The following is a 26,566-nucleotide window of genomic DNA, read 5'->3' as shown; positions in this document are numbered from 1 at the left end:
TGTGATGCAGGAAGCACTCATCAAGAGTTAATTTGATGATCCTTGTGGGTTCCTTCCAACTCAGGATATGAGTCATGATTCTGTGATCTGGGTTATCTTCTTGCTTGGTTCTACCACCAAGTGAACCATACAAAACACAATGGAAAAAAGTATTTCCAGCTCTCTCTGGTACTGCCATAAGCATCTCACAAAGGCCTGTCATACCTGCTATGTAAACAGCAAACGCATGCTATTTAGTGCAAACACCACACACTGTTACAAGGACAGTTCAGTACTTGAACAAAATCATACAAAGCATTTAAAACAGTCTGTTGATTTCAACTGAAAAACAAGTGGTACTGCAAGACAGAAAAAAAGTATTAAGGAGGGTTTGTAAACATAAAAGCTAAATACATTTAAAATGTATCCTTTTCTACAGAAGGAACCCATGACTCAATCTATTGGAATTCTTTAAAAGACTCAAAATAGACAGAGATCAGTCTACACAGCTAGTGTAGTCTGTTTGGCTTTCAAAGACTAATGAAGAGATTAGCGAAGTTACAACATTTACTCATGACAATACACATGAAATGTCAGGAGTGACCAGAAGAGGAAGAGAGAACAGAACACAAAGATTTACTATACCACTCTGTAACATGTGAAGCACAAAGACACTATGTGCAGTTCTGCTCATCCCAACAGTTATAAACTTTCTCATCTTCTGTTCTCCCACCTGCCCCAAACCTTTTCCTCTTCTACCAAGTCATGATGAGTCAATACTGATCAGCTGCAGTGAGAAATTAATTCCATCCAAAGAAAAACTAACTAGATGGGGATTCTTCAGCCTGGACAAAAACAAACAGAGGAAGTATTTAAGAAATTTATCCAATCATGAAAAGCATGGAGAGAATGAACTGGGATTAATTTTCCCCCTATTACTTCTGACACGACTCAGAAAAAGATCAGTCTTAGGAAGCTTGTTCAATGTAAAAACACACTAGTAGACTAATTTTTGTACAAAATCCTAAGGCAAATGCTTTTTGTGTAGGGAAGTCCCCAGAACCTAGACTACAACAAGGCACAGGACTGTTCTGAAAAGTTACTGCTGCATGTTTGCCTTGCCTTTTGTGCTTTCCTAGGCATCCTGATCCTGACTTCTGTAGGAAAGAGGACAGATTTTTGATCTGTCAATCCAAACCACTGAAAATAAATTTTTCCAAGCCAGGCATTTCACAGAATCATACAATAACCCAAATTGGAAAGGACCCACAAGGATCATTGAGTCCAACTCCCGGCACCACACAGGACCACCCAAGTATCAGACCAGATGTCTGAGAGCATTGTCCAAATGCTTCTGGAACTCTGTCAGGCTCGGTGCTGTGACCACTGCCCTCAGGAGAGGTGCCCAACCACCCTCTGGGTGAAGAACGTTTTCCTCACACCCACCCTGACCTTCCCCTGTCCCTACCCCATGCCGTTCCCTCAGGTCCTTCTCTCTTCGTAGAGAGAATGTCAGAACGGTTATTTCCTCAAAAGATGTTGATTTCATTGCTTTTTTTAGTCTGTTCCAACCAGTGCCCTACAGAACAAATTCAGACCACAAAATGCTTATGAGGCTGACATCTTTGACTCAGTAGGTCCAGGGAACATTTTGCTCTGCAAACTCTGCTGAGCAGCCAAATTGTTTCTCTAGAGCCTGCTGTGGTTACAAAGGTGGTGGCTGTCGCTTTTGTCCACAGGAGATCAGTGCTGCTGGGGTACACAGATGAGGTTGTGCAGTCTGGGGAGCACAGGGAAAGTGAAAGACGTCCTGTGCTTCCTGCCTGGTCCTTGCCATTGCTGGAGTTGGACCTGACAGTTTAAGGAAAGCACACACACACTAAGGCAATAAGTATGCTATAGGAAAATGCTATAGAAAAGCCCCTACAAAAGGTCTTCCCAGTTTTATGACCTCCATCCCCATTCCCTGCTCCTCCTCCTGCCTCTTCCCACCAACCCTGTTTCTTGCCAGTTCACTTCCCTGTCAAGAGAAAAAAAAACGTGTTCAGATTCTCTTTCCAGAGACAAAAATCTAAAATTAGGTCTTAAATAGAAATTCTCATTCTCCCAGAGCCCACATACATCTATTTTGCTACTCAAAATATTATTTTGAAGATTTTGAAAGAAAGTCTTCAGAATTCTTGATTCCTGGAGAATTATTTTAGGACAATGAAATTATTTAAGTCACACTTCCCTCTTCATTTTTTCTTCCATTACTGCTAATATCCTCAAAGAGCAAATAGGCTATCGCCCTAACTTAACTAATCCATGCGTCAAATGTTTAATCATTTTATTCAACTTAAGATACGTTTGAAACTTCCTAAAAACTGACATTTCACATATATTAATGTGAGATATCTCACATTAACATTGTGAGTGTGTTTGCTATTCAACATTTCTGCAGCCATTTGCTTAGCTTTGGGAAGTCAGAGGTCTCTGTTTGGCATCCAGGATCATTCTTATTTTTGGGGGATTGGAGGGGGACAATGACTTGGTCACACTCAAATGATGACTGACAAAAATAATGCAATTAACAAATTGCAGTGATCGTTCCCTGATGTGCTCGCAACACGTGGTGAAAAAAAAAAAAAAGCAGCAAAATCAACGCCTAAATCAATACCCAACGCTTTCTTGGCATTTAGGAGGGAGGGGTCTTTAGTTTCCACATGCAAATTGGAAAGATTGATCTTTTAATTCTTCCCCTAAAGGAATAACTTCAGTGCTTCAAGCACTCCACGTCTTTCTTTTTGTCTGAAAGACCTGCAGGAGATATATGGGCAGCCAGCGCAAAACATGGAGAACAGCGAAAACGCCTGTAACAAATATATATACATATATACATATATATACATGTATATATATAAAGATGCAAATGTGCGTTGGGGAAATAAAGTCTTTGTGCACTGAACCTGGCAGCAGAGGGGCGATCCGGGAGGGGGGGGCTGCGGCTCCTGCCCGCCCCGGCTCCCCCCGAACAAAGGCAGCGCAGCCCGGGGGGCTCCCCCCTGCCGCAGCCCCCTCGCCCCTCGCCCCTCGTCCCCCGCAGCCCCCGATGAGCCTCATGCTGCTCCCCAGATCCCTGCCCCGAGGGGACAGGGCAGGGCTGGGCGCCCCCCATTTTGAGGCGGTGCCCCACGAGCCTCCCCCCCAGCCCCTGGGCGCCTACCTGCGAGCCGCGCACAGGGCCAGCATGGGGGGCGGGGCCGCAGGAGGAGGAGGAGGAGGAGGAGGAAGAAGGAGGAGGAGGAGGAGGAGGAGAGAGAAGGAGGAGGAGGAGGAGGAGGAAGGGCCGGCTGCGCTCCCGCTGTCACCACTGTCACCGCCGGCCGCGGGCACCGCCACGGCCGCCCCGAGCATCCGCTTCCGCCGCCGCCTTTCTCCTCCCCGCCCAGCGGCGGCGCTGACAGCGGCACAGCCCGGCTCGGCTCAGCCCGGTTCAGCTCTGCCCGGCTCGGTTCGGCTCAGCCCGGCTCGGCTCTGCCCTGCCCGGCTCGGTTCGGCACAGCTCTGCCCAGCCCGGCTCGGTAAGCGCCATGCCCCCCCCCCCCGCCGTGCAGCCGCGCCGCGCCTCCCCCCCCGAGCCCCTCTCCGAGGCGGCGCCCGGAGGGACCGAGGGGTGCGGGGGGCGGCGGCGGGGGCTCGGTCCGGGGGGTCCCGAGGGGTCCCGAAGGGTCCGGGGGGATGCGGGGAGAGCCGGGGGACCCGGGGGGGCTGGTGTTGGGTCGGTATTTCCTCGGTGGGAGCCGCCTGCAGCCGGCCCTGCCGTGGCAGGGAAGGGGCGTGAGTGTGAACCTGAGCGTGAGGCTGAGTGTGAGTGGGGAGGTGTGGGGTGAGCCCCCGTGGTCTCGGCCCTGTTGTGCCCAGCCTGCGTTTGAGCCCCCCCCCCCCCGTATCCTCCTTCCCCCCCCCCCCAAGCAGATGAAGGGGGGAGGTGGTGCCCGCCTGGCCCCGGAGGGGTTTGTGGAAAAATAATAACCGGGAAAGTTGGAGGAGACGAGGTTTTCCCCCAAGTTACATAACTCCGACAGTGGGACGGAGCCACCCGTGTCAGGGACCACCGAGCGTGCAGCGAGGTCGGGAAACAGAAGGGCGCGTGTGGAAGCGTGCGCTGCACCTTTACGTCACTGCATCTCCCTGTCGGCGTGGAGGGTTAAGGGATTATATGAGTTAGGCGTGTGACCCCACTTCCAGGTGTGTGTGTCTTGGGAATAAAACCCAAACTGCATCCTTCGGGAAAATAAGTTGCTGGGTTTATCCTCGGTGACCTCTCCGGCAGGAAGGAGCCCAAGGAAATCTGTCCTCTTTTGCTCGTAGACTAGAGGATTGTAGGATTCCCTATAACGCTTACAATTCAATGGCTCGTCTCAAGGCACTGCTTTATTCAGCTGTCTCGTGAAGGATGATTTTTCATGTTTTGGGTGCGTTTCTGACTGAGGCTGGAATGCTCCAGGAATTAACGACTGGGCCCAAAGCATACGTCCTGCCATATTATAAAGCTTTTCTTCCTTTTTTTTTTTTTTTTTAATATATTTTATTTCCAGAAATAGGAGATCCTAATCTTCTTAAGACACAGGAGAAATTCAACAATTTCAAAATGTCATCAGTGAAGCGCTTGGTTTATGCTGTCATCCATTTCTTGAGAGAGCAGAGTCAGATAGATACTTTCACTCCAGATGAACAAGAAAGCCTGGAAGGTAAGTGATGAAGATAGTAATACGTGGGTAGGTACTATGCATGCTTATGTTACATTATTTGGTGTATATTGCCAAATGTATTTCTATTGTGTATAGAAAGTAACTGAGGTGACTTCACTGAAACTGCCACAACATATTATATGAGAATAAACGATGATCTTAGTATTTCTAAGATAACTAATTTTAAAACATTTCTCATTTTAAAAGTGCTCTAAAGTTGTGAAATTACAGGAATTTTAAGTGACAGTTATTTAATACTTTGAACCACGTCAAGTTAGACAAAGCCATAATGCAAGACATGGGAATGATTTATATATGTATCCTGCAACTTTTTGCCAACTGATTCATTTTCACTTTACTTTTATGTTTATTTTCCTCCTGCATTTTGTGTGTGTGATGTAAATAACCATATATTGGTTTTGGCATATGGGGAAGAACTCCTGTTTTATACGTAGAAGAATTCTGGGTAGTTTATGAGGGAAATCTAAAAGATCCTAAGAATGGGGAAAATAAAATAAATGCTTTGCATTGCTTTTCTACATAAACAGTAATTCCAAAGAGCACACAGTAGTATATATTTTCAGTTTAGTATATAACTTCTTGTAACAGAAGACATGGCCACGGGAAGATGGACATTTGTGTGTTTGAGACATTCACTAATGTTTGATGTGTTTTCCTCCTTCACGTTGTTCTCATTTCTTTTCTCTAATTCCTGGGAGGCCTTATCACAATGTGGAATTAAGCAAGAGAAGAACAAAAAGATTCTTAATTCTGCAATAAGCTTTTCATAGCATCTATTTAAAAGACCTGTGCATTGCTCTAAGTAGTCTTTGGCTGTGTGACTCAATGGGAGGATGAACTGGAGGTATAAAGAGGAAGGCTAGAACTACCAGGGCAATAAACAACATCCAGGGAGTCAATCACTGAGTTTCCTGAAATTTACGGAGTTGAGTCTAAGAGGCATAAGCTTTAAAAGGGAAACCTGGAATGTTCTTCCTTCCTCTGCCTATTGCTTTTACAGTGTAGTTAATTATTTACCAATGGAAACAAGAAATGGACATTTGTAGCATGCTATTCAAAGGATATTCCACAGATAGGGTCTGCACATTTGAAAAATGATAGTCATCTATGAATTTAACCAGTATCAGGTTATGATGGTACTCTGGTAATAAACTTCTGTTCAGCTGGTGAAAGAAAGCAATGATGAAAGTATTTCATGAAAGTATTTCATGAAAGTATTTCATGAAAGTATTTCATATGATGGGAGACAACAAATTTTCCTTTCATTTTTATAATAATGCTGATAAACATTGGGTTATGCCTGTGAAGGTTTACCTGATTACCTGTTGTAGAGCAGCCTTAGCCAATGTTTATTTGAAGGAATCAACAATTTTCAGATTCTGTTTTCTGAACAAAAATATTATAAAACCTCACTTGTGCTTAAATGCTGATATGAAACTTACCATTTTAATACAGATATGAAATCCTAATTTTAGAGCTGTACCCTGCCAGAAGTTTGATACCATATGCTATGTGTTAGAGGATCGGGGCAGGCATACTGAATAAATGAGTCACTTTAGTTGAGGAAAATATCTTTATTGCTTGTGGAATAGCAGTACTCTGAGTCTTACGCATTGAATTGGTTAATGCCAGGTGAAGACATAAGGGATGAAAGAATGTGACTAATGTTTTTCATTGATACCTTATGTATCTTAGTGAAAAGATAAAACACAGTATAAGTATCTATGCCAAGAAGTAATTTAAGTAGTTCCCATTCCCCGCAAAACAACAAAAAGATAAAACATTACAAATAAAATTGAGACCTTATCAAAATATAAGTCTAGCATGTATTCAAACTCTTGCATTCTGCATGTTTATATTACAAAATGATGTCAATGATACGGTAATTTTCCTCTAGGAATTTTATGCTTACATAATGAATAAAAATGACTTAATTTGAGAAATCAGAGTAATTGTAAGATAGACTGGAGAAATACACTCTTTTGCAATCCAGGATCCAGAGAAGTGATACAGGTCTCTGTTCTAACACTCAACCCTATTGTATGAACTGGCAACTTGACTTCCTCCAAGTTATACCTGAGACAGTGTATTTAAATAGCAGTTTCTTCCCTTTCCTTGCAGTATCTACAAGTTTTTCCTGTCTGTAGCACCTGTTTCTGTGGGACTAAAGCAGAAACTCTCTACGAAGTGCACAAGGCTGTTTTTTTTTTTCTCCTGACTTTGGAGATGATTGTACTGCAGTGAGTCCTCAAAGGCAGAGTTCTCGAAACTGGCATGTACCCCTTAAGTTGAGGTATGCATGTAACACTAGAGTTGGGGGACAGGTATGTGTAAGATGAAGCAAGCTGACACTGAGCACTAAAGGGGCCTCATGTCATGACTTAGCCCTGGCAGGCAGCTGAGCACCACATAGCTCACTCTCCCCAGGTGGGATGGGGAAGAGAATCAGAAAGGTAAAGTGTGAGAACTCAGGGGTTGAGATGCAGACAGCTTACTAGGTAAAGCAAAAGCTACACACATGAGTAAAGCAAAACATGAAATCCATTCAGTACTTCCCATCAGCAGGCAGGTGTTAAGCCACGTCCAGGAAAGCAGGGCTTGTCATGCATAATGATTTATTGGGAAGACAAACAGCATCACTCCAAATGTTCTCCCCTTCCTCCTTCTTTATTCCAGCTGTTATCGCTGAGCATGACCCCATATGTTATGAGACATCCCTCTGGCCCCATAAGGCCAGCTGTCCTGGCTGTGTCCCCTCCCAACTCCTCACTGGCAGGGCAACACGAGGAGCTGAAACGTCCTGGGCTCTGTGCAAGCACTGCTCTGCAACAGCTAAAACGTAACGGTGTTAACACACTGATTTTCATCAAAAATCCAAAACACAGCAGGTGTGAGCTTCTCTGAAAAAAATTAACTCAGTTCCAGCCAAAACCAGGATACCTCAGCAGCCCAGTTAATATTCATTATTCAGTGATCAACAGCTTGCAAGTCTGCTGTGACGCCTCAATGTTGTTTGCAGCTTGAGCATGGACAGCAAAAGATCCTGGAGCTGTGTGGCACTGGGGATGCTGAGCTGGGCTCCAGCACAGTCCACATGCTCCTGTTGTAACATAGTAGGTTTTTTTTGTGAGCCCCAGATGTTCTTTGAGCTGTTCATTGGGGAGGTAGGGATCTGCACTGGTTTGCAAGGTGATCTGTATGAGCTGCAGCAACTGCCTACGTCTCTGGAAGTGTATGTGATGGTGGAGGTAACAGGGAGAACAGATAACTTTGGCCTCATCGGTGAATAGCTCACATGGTGCTGTAAGTCACAACTTTCTGATGACTTTGAGCCTGTGGCAGCTAACAGTGCCTCACTTAAGTGAGATACATTTCTGACAAAAACATATCTTCACCCCTTTGACTTTACTGGGCCAGGTTTTTACCATAGTATCTTAAAACAGGGTAGTTATTGATCTTTTCACAACTTAATATATCGTCTGATTTGGAAAAGTTTCAGCTTTGGCAATGTATTTTTACACAGGTTTCTATTGTTGTCTTACGTGTTAAGATGTGTTTGTCATTCTAACCTATGGATTCATCCCATAAGACCTCTTATTTTAATTGTACTTTTGAGATATAAGGATTATACTTCCATTTTTCAGTTAAAAGAGAGCTAAAGACTTCACTGTAAAACTGGTTATTTATTTAATGGAAATACTTCCTGATAATGAAAATATATTCTGGATTCTTTTGTTTAAGCATGATTTGTACTACTGCACTTTGCAAAAAATCTCATGTCAGATAAAGAGTTACTGTTATAGACAATGCCTTAGAAAGGTAAAGATTGTACTTCAAATTGACATAAAACTACAAATCAGGTGAAGGATTCAGGAAAGGGAATGTCTTCAGAATAAGTTTGAGGGAAAAAGGGTAGGTATATTTTGGGCATCAGCTTCCTATTAGGTCATATAACAAAAAACTAGACATGCAGTTCCACTGATTTTATGATAGACCCAACAAGGAGTACTGCTAATATGTCATCCAGAATTTGGCATGATCAGCGCTCACTTTACTATAAGTTTTTCTACATAGCAGGAGGTAAAGGAGTTTAACCCAAATCCTTCACCACTTCTATTGAGGAATTTAGAATGGGGCAAACTGATGTATTTTTAACATTTATAGGTTACAGGAGCAAGTTGTATGTGTATTTCACTATGTATTCAATTACTGTTACATATTATGAACTTTAATTTTGTGGTACTAAATTTTTTTCTGAATGATTTCTATTGTATGTTATGAGAGTTTTAAAAAAATATTTGTTCAAAGTTTAACTACTCGTTTTACAAGTTTACTTTTTTCTGTTTTGCCCAGCTATGGTGTAGAAAACAGGCTCCTCAAACTGGCCTTACTGTTGTTAGCTTTCAGTGATTTTAATTTTAATTGGAGATCAGCGTTGGGGTCCCTTATAATTTGAATTCTTATTGGCATTACATTTATTACATTAACATAGGAGTGAAATTAATTATAGATTCTAAGATTCAGTTTTTACTGATACTTAGTTTGAATTCAGCTGTCCTCAGTTATCTCTAGTTCAGGTTAAAAATGTGATATCTATAAAATAAGACATAAAAAATACTTTTTTCTGCTAAAAGCTACACTTTATGAGGATTCTTTGCTCCTCCTCAGTTTTCAGTCTAAAACATCTAGATGATACATGTATACCTTAATGGAAGCGTTCTACTGCATTCTCAAGATGATAGGGAAAGTATCAATACAATTTGAGATAGAATAATGTATAGACAAAGCTATATATTACTAATTGCCATTCATCTTCTTTTGTCTGGAAACGTGACGACATTTGAAACTTCATTCTGGCACTTGGTTACTTCTTTTTCAGAATTGCTTCATGTGAGCATATGTAGATTATTGCAGGACTGGGAGAGCCATTTAATCCTTACACAACAGAATGTGTGAAAGGATGATGTAGAGAGATTTTCTTACAGGATGAAGAGTAGTGATTAATGAAGCATTTTATTAATAGACAATGTCTTCAAATGAATATATTTTACTTCAGAAAAGATAAAACTAACAAGTATCCCACATTTATTCTGTAATTAAGGATAAGCCATTTTCTTCTGTTGTGTCACACAAACTTTAGGCAGTTTGGCTGTGTTTTGGCATGGGTCATGTGACACGTGTTTTGAGTTATGCTTTTGTTAAATATTTGTATGTTTAAAAATATATCAAATGATTGAGAGAATTGAAATTAAAATTATAAATTGTTTTAAGAATAACGTTAGAACTACGTAAGATTTTGTATGGCTTATAGCCAGTTCTCTGCAGATCGGGTAGCCTCTTTATTTTACAATGTCTTTCAAATTGCTGCTCTTACTAGCTGAATAAAGAAGTGAATCACAGCTTTATAAATAAATTAAAGAAATTAAACTTCTTTTGAGAAACTGGTGACCTGATTTTTTTTTTCCTCTTGTAAGTTGCAATTCAGTGTCTGGAGACTGTGTTTAAGATTAACCCAGAAGATACTCATCTTGCCCCTCCACAGCATTTGATAGAGATGTTCAGAAATTCTTTCCACAAGGTAAGAATTTAATTTAAATTCTAGACTTACTCTGCCATTATGTGATAAAACTTCATATTGTATACACAACCTTGCAGTACTATGTAGGTCAAAAAATGTGAAAACTTAAGGAAAATGGGAAAAGAGTGAAATTTCCATAAAAGGAGGCAGAACAAGAATCTTTAGGGGCAGTGGGAGGAATTAATTTGAAGTAGACAAGGACAATTCAATGTAGGATGTTACTGAACAGTGGATTGTATAGTTCTCACTTAAAGGTTATTATCCCTCAGTTAATCAATTGAGCTCATCAACTGTTCTATGATGCTTCTCATTCCCTTCTGGAAATAATTTAGTTGTTCAGTTTTAAAAACATATCCCTAAGTGCTAACCTTAAAATGCTAAGTTTTTTAAAATCCATGCTAGTAATATGTGCTATCTCTGAGTTTCTAGTACAGGAGGCACAGAAACCACCAGGGATTGTAGAGACTTATCAACTATCTTCTTCTTGGCTTCCTTAAAATGTGTTATGAGCCATGAGGTTTCTTTGGTAGTAGAAAGCAAGCTATCTTTCTCTTCTAAGAGTTTTAGTGATGTTTTAGGTTTTGTACTCTGCAAAATAGGAGATCTTGTTGCTTGTTGATGGAATGTTGTCCAGCCTATAATTACGGCTTGTATTTTAATGAAAAAGTATTGTTTTGTTTACATACAGAACGACATGCTGCCTCTCTCAGATTCTTTACCAGAGGATATTGAAAAGGCAGACCAACTGAAGGATGAAGGTTTGTAAATTAACATAGAAATAAGCATCGTGTGCTCTGAATAAGATTTTTTTGGTTATAATGGATAGTGATAGTAAAGCAGCTGGACTGGGCAACACAACTCATAGAAAAACTTCACACTTTTTCCACTGGTGATTGTTATTTTGTAAGGGGACTGTTATTTTGTAAGTAATTTGGGCCATTCAGAGTCTAAGAAAATACCTGCAGGGCTTGCTGTGGTTATAGGACTTTAGCGATATCCAGTCCTTTCTAGGTGTGGATATTACAGCAATTCATGCTCTAAATTAATGTCTTCCATCTTCTAATCTGTTAGTCCTCAGGGCTTTGTGAAATGGACTAAGAAAACAAAATGAATGTGTCCTGTGTGTTAGTCTTAGTGTAGTGATACTAAAGCAATTCATATTTCTACTGAAAAAAATGAAGGGGTCTAAACTTTGATAAAGGGCACTTGAAAGTGTTGGCAGTCAGAAGAACTAATAAGCAATTTGGGACTGCTCATAGTGCTTTTGGTTAACTCCCATAATAAATTTAAAACATCATATCCTATTTTTAAATGTTGCTCTCTCATATTAGTCCTTTTCGTTTTCACACAAGTTTATCTATCACTGGTATCAGGTTTGTCAGTTTTGAGTACTTGTCTGTCTGAGCTTAGTGAAATAAATTACATCAATTTGTTGAAATCCATTTGAGCCTTATCTTCTACAATATTGTAATTCTATCATTTTGTGGTTTCTGTCTGTATGTCCTTACTTATGGAATAACTTTACACACCTTTTCAGCCACCAGCCTGTACCTCCTCCACCCTCAAACTTGCCCTCTAGAAATTGACTAATGAAGGATGAAATGAAATCAGATCGCTTAATTTTCTTTCTTGGTCATTATGAAACCTGAGTGATATACCCTCCAGACTAGCAAATACTTGAATTTACTTCTCTGCCCTTGTATACCACTTGATATTTTGCTTAATGTAAGCAATGGAGAGTACAGATTATATGCAGGTTTGTGGCTTAATCCTAAACAGAGCTGCTTGGTAAATAAATTATAATGGTAGTACTTCCATTATAAAAGGATATGCACTCAAAAGTATAACCTTTTTTTTTTTTTGGCCAGCATTAAAATAAGTTAATACTGTTGCGTTTTCTTTTGTATGGAATTGCTTAATCTGAGCAGAAACAGGTCTATCTGTTCTTCTGTTTTCCTTTAGCCAATTTTGAGCTGCAGAGAGAGCAATATTGGTACCCATTGAAACGAGCTCCAACATAGCCCTGTATCTCGAGTCACTTTTGTTTCAGAGCAGTATCAGAAATTCCAGCTTTGATGATCATCAATAGCAGTTTTGTTTTAGGGAAACATTAACTGCTACAATCTTGTGGAGTGCAGCTACCTTGTGAGTCTGAACTGCCAGTAGGATTTCGTGTGTAGATCTCTAAATTAAAGGAAAGATGCGTAGATGGTGGGCCTGTAAAAATGAGGCAGATGCAGTTATAATCCGTGTGTATTTTGGAAGTATGCGAGGAGCGGCTGAGGGAGCTGGGCTTGTTCAGCCTGGAGAAAAGGAGGCTCAGGGGCGACCTTATCGCTCTCTACAGGTACCTTAATGGAGGCTGTAGCGAGGTGGGGGTTGGCCTGTTCTCCCACGTGCCTGGTGACAGGACGAGGGGGAATGGGCTTAAGTTGCGCCAGGGGAGTTTAGATTGTGTATTATGAAGAACTTCTTTACTGAGAGGGTTGTTAGGCATTATTGGAATGGGCTGCCTAGGGAAGTGGTTGAGTCACCATCCCTGGAGGTCTTTAAAAGACGTTTAGATGTAGAGCTTAGGGATATGGTTTAGTGGGGACTGTTAGTGTTAGGTCAGAGGTTGGACTCGATGATCTTGAGGTCTCTTACAACCTAGAAATTCTGTGATTCTATACATGAAATTACAGTTTGAGTTTGCCTTCTCACTGGCAGTGATTGCTGACTGTAATTATAGTCTACTGTATCACTGTTAAAATAGGTGATTTTGTAATATACTGATGATACTTGGTTACATATATCTGATTTTGTTTATTAATTGTTTTGTAGTCACAAATAAATGCAAGTGTAATTGTTTTCAGTTACTATTGTCACCTAAAACTGCTTGCTCCACAATCTTTCTTTCTTTCTGACTGAAACATTCTAGCATTTGCCTGTGCAGTTATAACTGTAGAAAGTTACAGCTGTAGTAACCTGTTGACCTGCCCCTTCTCTTGCTTAGTCTCGGAGAAGGTTTAAATATTATACCAAAATACAATGAAATCAGTGAAAGTCTGTTGTTTCCTGACAACTTCTTGATGTTGCTGAGAAACCTAGACAGGTTCTGCAGGATCTAGCAAGCCAAGAATCTATAGCAGTGGCACCTGGAACAACCTTAGACTCAGGCACTCTGAACTAGGACTTTTTATAGTAACAAAGAAGTAGAGAAACAAAGTAAGAAACCACCAGGAATGCCTTGTCTCAGGGTGGAAGAAATATGGAAGGTATCTGTAGTTTTTAAAGAACTTAACTCCAACATTTTCTTTGTGTAGAGAAGTTACTTTATTCTGCCTTTTCACTGTAGTAGACTTAAAAATATCAGATATGAAACTTTATTATTGCATAGAAGATCAGAGCTTTGATGGTAAGAAATTTCACTTCTGAATCACTTTGGATTGCCTGTGCTATATATGCTTTTCATTATCTTTTGAACTATGTGACAACATCACACAAGTGGGGTCTGTGTGCTTGGATTTTGCTTTTATCTCCCATATTAAGTGAGTAGTTATAGGGAGGTTTTTGGTAGATGTGAGACCAGAAGGGAATTAACATACTGCCTATTGGACTATGAGGCTTGGAAAGTTAGTTAAAACTGATGAATTTGTATTAGAATAGAACTGCAATTACAGTTATACTTCTCAACAAAGGGATCTTTACTTAACAGCAGAAACTATCTGGAAAGTGTTGAATAGGAAAAAAAAAAATAGGAAAAAAAATAGGAAAAAAAGAGAAGAGGAAGGCATATGTGGTGGACTACCATGTGCATAATGAATTTTACAGACATAGTAGATATTTCTATTTGCTTTATTCCACGCCAGTTGTACTTAAAAGAATGTGTCTCGCAAAAGTGCCAAAGTGCCATCAGAACTGCCTTATTTAGAATAATGTAGTTTCTCTACTTTTTTTCATACATAATGATGTATCTTTTAACTGCTTATGAGCTTCTAATAATTTATTTCAGGTAACAATCATATGAAAGAAGAAAACTTTGTTGCAGCAGTGGATTGTTACACTAGGGCTATAGAACTGGATCCAAACAATGCAGTCTATTACTGCAACAGGTAAAAGCAGAATAATACACACTTTTTATTCTCAAACTTAATAAACATTATTTTAAAGATAAAATATGAAGTAGATCAAAATAGTGTGGGGCTATTTAATGTGAATTACATGTGAGGCAGAGGTTAACATATTAAATTAACATATTAATATATTAAATCACTATGTAGGCTGTGGTTCTCAGTCCATTGAGAGTAGTAGGAGTCTTTTTTTTTTTTTTTTTTTTTTATTTCAATGGTCTAGTGATTCAGCTGCTATCTCTGTCTCCTATAGTATTGCCTTCCCTTGGAAAAAATAGTGTTAATGTGTTACAGCATTTAGGAGATTTGAAAGGTTGTATAAGTACTCAGCATTTTTATGCACAACCTGTTGGAAAAATAACAAGACTGTGTTGTCGTAGTTTCATTCTATAATTATTTCTTCAGTGTAGCATTGACATTGGACCAGATGAATTTTGGAAGGGCATGTTATCCTAGCAGCAGCATGCACTTTCAGTATACTGCCCTGAGGATCAACATAAGAACAAAAGCAGTGTAATCTACAAGCCCTGCTGAAGCTGCCATGCCTCTAGAGCTCCTTTGCTCTTCACTCTTCAGTGCATCTGTCCAGAAGGACTTATTAACTTGAGTGCAGTCAACCTGGCCTTGTGGCAGTGTACTCTATAGATTTTTCCTTTTTGGGGTCTGTGCTTCCATTACTCCAGAGTTTAGTTTGTGATAAATGCAAGTATATGACTCAGTGTTTCATGGCAGACATAAAGAGAAAGGGAATGCACAGCATAGTAATATTGTTTTACATCTTTAAGAATGATTGCGTAAGTGATTTTAGGTATCAAATATAAAACCTGATTCAAAAGCCTCCCAAATAACTGAAAGATTTCTCAGTAGAATGAGCTTTGGCACCAAATCTATAATTGTCAAAAGAGTGAAAATACTTCACTGTTTTCTGTGCTATACATCATCACAGACTACATTTGTGAGCACCAAAATGAATCTTGACGTCAATGAGCCCAGTACTGTATAAAGTTACTTAAAAGAAGACAGGCAGTTCTTTGGAGTTTCCAGAGGGATGCAGTGTCTGAATAAAGATAGGCCTTATCTTATTTGAGCTAGCTTGGAATCCATGAAGAATTACCACCTTTATCAGCATTGCTTTTTACTCACAGCAGGGGGATAAAGAGGGAGGTTAGGTGCCATTGAAGTTGTAACTGACCGCACAATTTTTTTAAACATGGAAAGAACACTTTCTGTTCAAACACATGAGAAACTAAGCATTGTCCCCAATTCTTACCTACAAACCTTACTGGCATCTACAGGAGCTAGACCACTGTTACATAGCCTAAATATTTAAAAGCTATAAGTAGTTCATTCAGAAAAGATTTTAATCAAAGTCAGATAAAACATCCAATCTGAGGTTATCACAGGAGAAGGGATTGAATACAGTGATGGTTGTAGCATCTAGCATTCCTATTACAAAAAAAATAGTGCTTCATGCAATGGAAATATTATTATTTCTTCTATAGCTTTTTAGTCAAAGAAGAACTAATTAGAGTATTTTGAGACTTTTCAAACTGGGAAAATTTTGAATATTAGTTATTACAATTGCCTTTTTAGTTTGGGACAAGTCTTTAACCTTATTGTATAAATAACCACAGCATTCAGTATTTCTCTGGTGTGGAGATACAATTTTAATTTAGTAATTCAGAGATTAAGAAGTGTCATCCCAATTTATTTGCAAGCATGAGTTTTGCTGAGATACAGTTACGTACATAAAAGAAATATCACTTCAGTTCAAAATTAGTGTGAAGCTGTTATTTTCCTTATGATCATTATCCTGAAGTCAGATTCAGAGAGCAAATGGGATGGGTCATACTGAAAGGCAATTCTGTGCTTTCTGAAGCAGAGACTTAACTGCTTTAAGGGGAGAAAAAAAAAAAAAAAAGCAGAGAAAAATCACAGTATTCCTTCAAAATGCAATAAAAGTGTAGTCCTTATGGGAAAAGTGCAATTGTATAGAGTATTTCTGTTTAAATAACGATTTAATGTCAACTACTAATTCAGAGTTTCACTTCATGCAATAGATTTTGTGATGTGTTCTGTGCATAGTCATATACTAGATATAAAATAGTTTTAGAATAATTTCTCCTTTGTGTCCTGAAAGGTGAGTCTTTGCTCTCCAAAGCCCAGTCTAGCAATGCACCTATGCATGGACCTAATTCAGAACATTTGCTTGACCTGCTTGATTAAGGAAACTTGAGGCATTGCCTAACTAGTGAATGTCAGTAAGACAAAACATGTCTAAAGTCAGTAACTGACATGCAGATACCTAAGCTTTTTTGTTCTTGCTCTTACTGTTTTTTGACTAAACTCCCTCTTTTCCCCTCTACGTTTTCTCCTAGGGCTGCTGCTCAAAGTAAACTCAACAAATACAGTGAAGCAATAAAGGACTGTGAGAGAGCCATAGCAATAGACCCGAAGTACAGCAAAGCATATGGGAGAATGGGGTAAGCCAATAGAAATCTGAGTAAATGCTGAAGGCCCACATGTAAATCACCATACATTTTCTGAAATAAGTGGAGCCATGTTGTTTTGCTTAACTGACATTCTTGTCCTGAAAGTGTAGCAATTTTCTAAAGATGACCCTATCATGCTGTCGGCTTTAAGTTTTGTATCTGTGATTGATCTCAACATTGTCATATCAGACTATGTCAGTTAGATTTTCTTTTTTTTTTTTTAATTTCAGTTTATCAACTTTGTAAATTTAGTTTAGGAAGTCATGATGTGTTTTTCTTTTTAATCTCCTACCTAATTATGAGTTATAAAAATTATGCTGTTAGAAAAGAGAATCTGCTAATGATGCTTTTAGAAAACAGCATCCTTAAAGGTACCGGGCCTTCAGTGCTAGCAGTTGAGGTTTGATTTTTCTGTACAGTGACTGTGAAGAGGCGGATATTTGGGCAAGACTAAGCTCTGTCCTGTTAGCATTTTTTCTCAGTCCTGTCTGAGTGGTTAGGAAGATTGTCCCTTTAGGCAGAGGGTCTGATGAAGTGCTATATCTAAAAATGTCAAAAATGTTCTCCCAAATGAGATGCCTGCTTTAGTCAAGGGACACTCTTCTGAGATGTGTAGCTTTGCATAGTTAATAATCAAGCGTATTATGAAGGTGTAGGCTGAATGCATGCTTTTGGCTTTTGTGGTTTTATCTATACTAGTAAATCAAAAAAAAATGCTTGGGATTGTTCTTTGGGGTCAGCTGGTACAAAATAGCCTGTGTCTATATTATTAAAATCTTGTTTGCAGTATGGAGTGACCACATCCAAACTGCCTATTGCTAAATTGCCTTGGCCGGTGTTAACTTCTGAACCATGCCCTAAAATTGTTTGGGCTAACTGGCCTGGGAAAAGACTGTGCCAGGGGCCATTTATTTAAGATCAAAAATGATGGAATTCTGTCATTTGAAAACCTCCCCAGACAGAGTTTATTTTAATACTACAAATGTAGCCTTTAAGATCATCTAGTGCATAGCTAATTCACTTTGAAATTTTAAGGACTTTTGAATTTTTGTCCTATATAACTGTCTTTATATTGTTTCTGTATATAGCAGAACCCCAAATCCCCAGATTTCAGTGAGGTAGAGGGAAACCACAGGTTGATTTAATTGGAAATGGGAGGTTATTTTAGAATTTTGTATGTAAGAGCAGTGTACCCTTTGATAAACAGTGTAAGTGGGATCATTCTCAGGCATTCCCAAGCTTCTCCTTTTTTGTCTGACTGCTTAAATAGAGAATATATTCTTACTTACCGGTTGTTGCTTAACTCAGCAGCTTGAAAGAATAATGTATTTGTCACAGGCTGAGTCAGAAAACAGTGCTTGTTTAGTAATAACTGGGAAAAAAGTGCAGAAACCATCTCAAAAAGAATTCCTTATGAGAAAGCTAGGATTTCTGACTGCATTAGAAAGGCACATACATCAGCTTTTCTGAGGATTTGATGGAAGCTCTGTACATGTTGCAGAAAGGAACAGAAGTGCCACAGAAATATGCAGAGATGGGAGCAGTGTAGACAGTTAAAGATGTGCTTCCAGCATCACTGAGAGAGCACTCTTCTGGGTAGGAGGTGGATCTGAAATTGCGAGCAGATAAACTTGCCTGCTCTTCTGAGTTGTGTGTTCCAGGAAGCGGAATTTAGCATACTTTCCCCATAAATAAACACAGTTGCGTCACAGAAATACCTGATTGCATTTCTCCTCTGGTCAGAAACTATTTCGACAAATTAATGGGCCAAAAGGGAGAATGCTGCATTGCAACTGTGCTAAGGGAGAAGACATTAATATTGCATGGGTTCCTCCAGAAGTTTTATTGGAAAACCCTGGATTTTTGTACTGCTACTGAGTTCATTATCACTGAGAGTAATGACTGTGACCAATGTGTCCTAACACTGAGCTCTCTTGTCTGACATAAAGGACTAAGTTCTGTTAGTGGGTTTTAGTACAGGCTTATTATCAACACAGTCTGTGTATCTATCTCAGCACATACTAAAGGGAAACTGGAGTACTAAATAGAAGTTGAATGTAGGTTACACAGATCTTTCACGAAATGTAGAAAAAAATGGGTTAGCTTTGAGATCAGAATAAATTGAATATATAGCAGAAGGCAGAACTGAAACTGCAACCAGATGGACTTCTGGCATAGCTCAAAGTAAGACAATGCTTTAAATGTAGGAACTAATCAAATTTGAAAACAAACATTGTTTCAGAAATAGTAGATAATCCATGCTGTGCTCTCCTGAATCTTTTTCAAAAGATTAAGTAGGCTACTCTGACACGTGGGTTTCTTAAAGATATTGCTACTATCCTGTGTAACCCATTTGTCAAGCGGTGAAGCAGAAGATCCAAGAGAACCTTGCAACTAATCCAGTGCAAAAAGCTGTTAGACTGAAACTTGTGGTTCTACTGTTTGGTTTCTTGAAACTGCACAATTTACGTTAAGAGTATCTCCATCCTACTTACCGTCTGAATAATCTATTGGATCAAAAGAAATGGAAGAAACATTTAAAGGAATTTCTGAGCTCATGTTGGATCTAACTTGTGCTCTAAAACAGAGACTAAATCACTTGATAATGCCAAAGAGTTCTTTAATGAAACTTGCATACATATAGGTGCAGAATGAGTTTCTGAGGGATCATCTGTTCTACTACAATAAAGGCTTACTCTAAGCAGTAGCGGCACTACAGCAAAACTTCTTTTAACTTAGTGCTTAAGAGAAGAGTTAGTTGTGAGATGCTGTTTTACTTGGAGCAGAAAAATCTATCATTATCTTTTGATAGTCATGTATGTTCTACCCAGGATTTCTTTATTTCACATTAGGTTGGCTCTGACCTCAGTGAATAAGTTTGAAGAAGCAATTACCAGTTACCAAAAAGCACTGGATCTTGATCCAGAAAATGACTCTTACAAGTCAAATTTGAAAATAGCAGAACAGAAACTAAGAGACATGTCCAGTCCTGTAAGTTAGCTCTGCATCTATTTATTAACAATTGTTTTAACTGGGACTTTGGAGGTAAACTTACTTTCAATTTTTACTTGTTTTTAGACTGGAACTGGACTGAGTTTTGACATGGCAAGCTTGATAAATAATCCTGCCTTCATTAGTATGGTGAGTATATTTCAAGCTTTATGTTGCTTTTAAGACTGAATCCTTAAGAACAACTCTAAACACAAGGGATTTTAATGTTTATTATAATGGGCAATAGTTGTGCTATACTGAATTTATTTTCAAAGGGATTTTACAGTCAAACCGAGAAGTGGAGGATGAATCTCCTCTGATGCCTGTCTCATTTCCAACTGATTCTGTCCTACTTACGAACAATGATATGTGTAGATAGCTATGCTGTTTTTACAGATGGAATGAACAGCAAAACACTTGTCAACAGTATGGTGGAAATATCTTTTCTATTCACCACATAATAATTAACAGTGAATACATAGAAATCACTTCTTAAATGAATAGCTGTTGTTTCAGATGCAGTCTACCAAATGCTTAACTAACTTCCTGGAGAGAACTATCCAGAACACGTTTTTGTTCTTACCTTTTCAAATTCTCCCTGTCATTGTTAAGTGTTTAATACTTCAAGAAATGCAAAAATAGTGAATGTAATTAACACATAATGCTTTCATTTACTTCTAGTGTGCTGGCAAATTGTGATTTTGTCCCTCAATAGTTTTCTCCATGCGTGGTAGTCCGGGCCAATTTGTATGAATTAACTTCAAAGAACACAACTTGAAGGGAAAAAATGCAAAACATATTTATTTCTTTTGGGATTCCAGTTAAAACTTTACTACCCTTCTGGTAGCTTCTCTAGGGTAGGACATTTCAACCAGTGCTCCCACATGGAAAACAGATCAATGCAGCTGATACTGTGGTATGGAGATGGTAAGCAAAGGAAGAGGTGAACTCTCCAATGGCATTAGTGATGAAATAACACTGGGACTCTGTACAGCTTCGCTGGCCACATGACTTACTCAGACAGTCTGCATCTGTTTAGAGTCGAAGATGTACTCTTTAATGTGAAGCTAACTATGATGAAATGATTGTTTGTATCATTTCCAGAAGATGCCAGATTAAGTGAATAGAACACAGGGCATCCAGACAGGAATTAATTAACAAACTTTTCCTGTGGTGGTTGTGATGGGAGGTGGGGGTGTTTTTTGCTGGTGGTGGTTGTTGTTTTGTTGTTCTTTTAAGGAAAAAAAAGTTACTGACCTTGAGAAAGCCATTTCTGGCCTCTTTTTGAGCCACATCAAAGCTGTTACTGGTGGGAGAGAGAAAAAATCCTGTACTTCCCTCAGAGTTGATCTTTAGTTGGCATTTTTTTATCCAAATGTAGACTAGAGAAAACAGATGACTTTCAAGAAGCTGCATGGAGATTTATTAGCCAACTGATATTATGCATGTCTGGTTTTTGTACTACATTTAATAAGATAGTGAATGAGCAGATACAACTGTTGTTTTTTACAGCCACTGACTTCTGTAGGAATTACACTACTGACTTTAAACCATCACCTGGCTTATTCTGTAGTGCCTGTCCCTATACACTCTTACACTACAGTAAACACAACAGAATTTTTGAGGTACCTTATGAATCAGAGATATGAATGACCTTATGCTTACTATGAAATAAGAAGATAGGCAAGTTATCAAAGAAGATACATGTTATGGCAAAACCATAGTACAAAGTAAGTCCACAATCTGGTTAGTCTCTGTAGTCTCAACAGCTTATTGTCTCTAGTAATAATAGTTGGAAAACTGATTTATCCAGTTGGGAATCAACAAAACTCAGACCATTGTCTAAAAAGCCCTACTGAAAACCTTCGTACCTAGAAATCTTATGTTAATCTTTTTTAGCTTTAGAGTACAGGGTTTTATATTTGTCTTGTTGTCATATTTTGCATGTCCAATGAAAATTTGTTGTTTAACATATTAAAAAAAAAAAACAAACACTTTTCCCTGCAATGATTATTTTTGCTTGGGACCATTCATCTCTGTAGACATAAACTTAGCTTGATTTTGTAATAAATTGTAGAATTCCTTCACTGATACCTAAGAAGTTAATGTTATAATTTCAGCTATATATTATCTATTCTAGGCAGCAAGCTTAATGCAGAATCCCCAAGTTCAACAACTGTAAGTATTAAAATGAAGTACCATTAAAACAAATGTCTTCAGGGCTTCGAATTAAAAGAGAAAAGGTAGATGGTACTGAATTCCTGAAAATTTTTGCTTACTGTAAATAGAACTACTGCAGTTTCTTCTTCTTACAGCTTAGTTTCTCCCAGCAATTCAACAAAGAACTACAGTTTATTGCTTACTGTAAAGGTTCCTGCATACCCCAATGCCAACACTGTGCTAACTGTTCCAGGATGTCGGGGATGATGTCAAATGCCATCGGTGGCCCTGCCGCAGGTGTTGGTGGCCTGTCGGATTTGTCCAGCCTGATCCATGCGTAAGTACTACCAATCACTCAGTTTACTGTTACATTTGTGGAAACATTATTGCACATGATCTATTTAAGAGGGATAGCGTCAGACCAGTTAAACTGTGGCCTTTACTCATTGTATGCCTGATTATTATTAAAACAGATCTTAAAGGCTTACTTTCCATCTTGTTTGTTTGCATTATACATTTCCATCAATTGGAGTGACCATGTGCTCGGTTTCACTTTTTAGCTCTCATGCACTGTGCATTTTTCAAATGCCAAGTAGTAAAAGTTCTACTTGAAACCTTTAGTTGCTTATACACATGGTTTCAAATTGTATTCTATGAGTCTACTCAGTGCAGGTTGCAACAAGTTCTAAAGTTTTCTCTTGACTGACAGTGCTCTGGCATTCCTCCATTTAGACTAACAGGGCTTCAGGGAGGTGAATATAATAGGAATGTGTTTTACAAGAGCCAGGACCCAGATCTTGTATAATAAGATAACAATGATGCATCTGGAAGAATCAGCACACTTCAGGTGTACTTCAGTGTAACTGTATGCATGCTTTCTATTAATGACCTATGGCTCATAAATACAAGTTGCTAGCCACATCCCATGTTTCTAGAAAAACTAGCATAAATTTGCACTTCAACTAGAAGAGTAGTTACCTTTAACTACTGGAGTGCATCCTCTCAAAGAGAAGGGAGTAAATCACTGGAATAGATTTGTTGCCAAATTTTAGTTTAGCGAGTAATATTTTCCATATTACCAAGTAGATGCAGTAGTCTGAAAGAATTAAGATTCTGTTTGGAGAGACTTTAAGTAGATAGTCATAATACTACAACTAACTCGGTGGGTAGGCTTAATCAAGGTGTCTTTAGTCTCAACTTTCATATAGTGAAGCTTTCAGTTACATTCGGGTGTCTTGGTTTGTTACAAAAGCTGCTCGTCTTTTTTTTTCACTTGGTGATTTTATTTACAATTGTTCAACACAGGGGGCAGCAGTTTGCACAGCAGATACAGCAGCAGAATCCAGAGCTTATAGAGCAACTGAGAAATCACGTCCGGAGCCGATCCTTCAGTGGCAGTACTGAGGAGCATTCCTGACTTAAAGAAGGCATGTGAATTGGAATGGTATATAACCTCAAAATGCATACCATAGTTAGTGGCAAAAGCACCATTGTTAACTCTTCTGCTTGAATAGAAGACAGAAAATTCTTCGTGTGTGTTTGCAAACAATAATAAATCTGTTAAACAGATCTATTGCACATAACTTGGAACATATCATTTATGTATACTTAATCCTCTGAAAATTAATACACTAAATACATTCAGTGGTCTGTTAAAATCCCTATGTACAAGTCATTTTCAGTATGTGCATTAGATTGATCTCCAGAGGTGTTGAGTGTCTAGGAGTTTTGGAGTGGGCTGACTTTGTGTAACAACTTAATTCTAAAATCCTAGTGCAAAAGGCATGTTACTCTGGTGAAAATTGTTACAGCTGTAACTCCCTGTCAAATATGCTATTGAAAAAATAGATGCATCAGCCCTTCTGATGTACATCTGATGTGCCCTTCTATAATGAGCATAAATCAGTGTTGGAATATATAGTGTACTTAAATCTCATGTCTGAAGACTGCTTGTATCTGTGGAGGGGCCATCGTTGGTACCATGTAATACTCTTCAACTCCGCTTGGCAGAAGGGAGGGAAATGATTGCGAATGAAGGAGTACCACAAACTGTGGCAGGAAAGGATGGAAATCCTGAGTAGATACCACAAATACCAAAATGCTACTTGGCTAGGGAAAGGAAATCGCGTTAAGAAGGTTCAGGCACCTCTACTGCCATGTATATTCTCAAATCATCGTGGTCGCCCTGGAGGTCAGCAGTGTGGCACTATTTTCATGGGGATGTCAAACTGCATTACATTCTGTATGTATGCAGGATTTAATATAAGCTTAACAGTCATAACTATAATAAGCTAACACTGATTCAATGACTGTATAAATAACTAGTACTGAAAACTTATCCCAAAATAGCTGCCTTAGCAGGATTCTCTTTTTGTTCGTGTATGATAAATCACTGGCCTGAACAATTAAGGACTTTTTTCAGTTTCATTGTATGCATCTCCTTTAAGCAATGGGTGTGCAGTCAAGCTAAAGATTTTTCCCATCTTTGATATTTCTATCTCATCTTTTTTTTTTTTTTTTTTTTTTTTTTGCTTAGCACATCTTATTCTGAAAGAGACCACTGTTTTTCTGTATATTTGTTATATTACCTTTTCTTTTTAATTCTGCCTGGTGTTCACATTCCTTTCTGCTACAAGGTATGTTTGTTTTGTGTCCAGGGAAGTTCTCAATACTCACAATTATTTATTTTTTTGCATATCAAAATTGATTTGAGGAGCCTGCTTTGATTCCTAAGACAAAGTGACCTCTGCTGGCCAGTCACATTGGAGACAGCATGTGGATGAGTAAAACAGAGATTCCCAAAGGGAGAAATACACAGGAACTCCTAGACTTTATACATTATATCTGATTCATTGTTGTGGTTAAAAATAAAAATAATAATAAAAAAAACCACCTCAGGTAGAGGCAAATAAAAGATTGGGACTAAGTCTAGGACTTCAAATGCTAGTTGTGCATCTATTGTATGAGCCTTCAGCTATGCAGTGAGGAAAAAATGCAGCTGAATCTAAGGAAACATGAACAGAACTGGTGAACACACAAAACCCAGGAAACTCGTATCATCTTTTGAATAAAGATGTAAAGCTTAAAACAGCAACTTCAAGACATTCATAGTTTCAGCAGGGCTTGCCTACATATAGCATTGAGATGCTTTCTTTTTTTAATTTCTGTATGTGTTGCTGTAGCTGCTTTTTTGAGGCTGTAGAGATCTTTAAGCTTCACATTAAATACACTTCCAAATAAAAACTTATCTGATGACAAAGAAATTTATTCTTAACATGATCTTTTATCAGAGGTAGTTCAGATTTGGAATCTAACTTGTGACTTCAATTCAGTCACAGTTAAGAGGCCAGGTTCCCATTTACAAGAAGGGTCAGTGGAGGTGCAAAGTAGGTTAAAGCTACTCTACAGATATTGCTTGAAGTAGTGTGTTGTATGAAGAGAGAAGCGTTGCTCCTAGCACCCTATCTCTTTGCATAAATCTTCATCGTTCCTCTTATTTTTCTTTAATACTCTCAACCAAAGTGGGCCCTACTAGCTTTGATGAGGGGTAACTAGTAAATTCAGAATGGACTGGACAGCACTTCAAGGTATCTCATACTCAGTTTATGCTTGCTTTGACAGCAAGCTTCATGTAGTCAGTTTTCTTTCTAATTCAAAACAGCACGAGTGTCAAGAACCTCTTGAGAACTCCATAAGAACTACAATGATAATTGTATGATGATACACAAAATCTGCTGTAGAGCTTGTATTCTCTTCCATAAACATACATTTTTCTTTGTCGTTGTTCACATGTGCAGCCCTATAGCTTACTGTATTTATGGGGTAACAATCCCCAAGGTAAAATGGAATTGAAGCATTGGTTAGTTGTTTGAAATTTTCTCTTAAAGATGATTTCGATGTAATTTTGCATACTAAAATATTGCCATGTTTAGGTGTTATGTCAGTACAGATCATATGTAACCAGAACATTCATTGCAATGATGGCATTAGCTGACCCTTTTGGAATGTGCTGCAATTAGCATAATACTTAACTTGTAAACATTCTTTGTTTCTTGTATATTAACAAAAAGGGCTTTGTAGCCCCAGTAAAAAGAAAGACAGCGTAACCAATAACAGGAGCTGTCATGGCGTACTTTTCCATTGAAGCCAGGAACAGAGGGGATCATTTATGCTAAAATCTATTTTGCCTTTAATAGGTTAAATTGTTTCACAAAGTCATGCAATACAACTCAATCACAGGGTGAGGAAGGAATCTTTTCCTGTGTGATAACTGCACTTTTGTTTTGCACTAAAATTTTTCATTCTGCTTGATCAAGTGGTAAACCCCAATCCCAGTAAATACTACTTTAATTTAAGGTCAGTTACAGTTCATCATTTAACTGAACAAATATGTATTTATCACCTAACTGGTTTTGTATCATTACCGTTCCATCAACATTTAAGTGTGATAATGGTTAGAAAAGAAAGTGTTTTGCATTCAAATTGTAAACTCCTGTAACC

General features: G+C 38.7%; 2 protein-coding genes across 3 annotated transcripts in view; one reads left to right on the top strand and one right to left on the bottom strand.

Moving 5' to 3' along the window:
- NLN (neurolysin) overlaps positions 1-3,222 on the bottom strand; it is a 36,602-nt gene extending 33,380 nt beyond the window's left edge. Inside the window, exon 1 of the mRNA XM_032206376.1 lies at positions 3,185-3,222. Coding sequence (XP_032062267.1) covers positions 3,185-3,210 — 26 coding nt within the window. The 5' untranslated portion in view covers positions 3,211-3,222. The remainder of the gene's footprint in view (positions 1-3,184) is intronic.
- Positions 3,223-3,295: 73 nt separating this feature from the next.
- On the top strand, positions 3,296-24,563 carry SGTB (small glutamine rich tetratricopeptide repeat containing beta). 2 transcript variants are annotated; one of them, XM_032206379.1, is made up of 11 exons: positions 3,296-3,542; positions 4,560-4,712; positions 10,208-10,311; positions 11,000-11,069; positions 14,306-14,405; positions 16,802-16,906; positions 19,768-19,906; positions 19,994-20,056; positions 22,047-22,084; positions 22,320-22,403; positions 23,372-24,563. In XM_032206379.1, exons 2-11 carry the CDS (start codon positions 4,613-4,615, stop codon positions 23,481-23,483), a joined length of 915 nt encoding a protein of 304 aa, XP_032062270.1. In that variant the 5' UTR covers positions 3,296-3,542; positions 4,560-4,612; the 3' UTR covers positions 23,484-24,563. The 2 variants fall into 2 exon arrangements, with proteins under 2 accessions (XP_032062270.1, XP_032062269.1); XM_032206378.1 differs by lacking the exon at positions 3,296-3,542 and adding an exon at positions 4,320-4,436.
- Positions 24,564-26,566: the final 2,003 nt, after the last annotated feature.

The sequence above is a fragment of the Aythya fuligula genome, chromosome Z (assembly GCF_009819795.1).
Source record: "Aythya fuligula isolate bAytFul2 chromosome Z, bAytFul2.pri, whole genome shotgun sequence".
Lineage (NCBI taxonomy): Eukaryota > Metazoa > Chordata > Aves > Anseriformes > Anatidae > Aythya > Aythya fuligula.
The sequence above is the reverse complement of the archived record's forward strand: the minus strand, read 5'-3'. Positions and strand labels throughout refer to the sequence as shown.

Coding starts and splice junctions, on each gene's coding strand:
- SGTB (XM_032206378.1), top strand. Junction 4,713..10,207: donor TGAACAAGAAAGCCTGGAAG/GTAAGTGATGAA, acceptor TCCTCTTGTAAG/TTGCAATTCAGTGTCTGGAG. Junction 10,312..10,999: donor TCAGAAATTCTTTCCACAAG/GTAAGAATTTAA, acceptor GTTTACATACAG/AACGACATGCTGCCTCTCTC.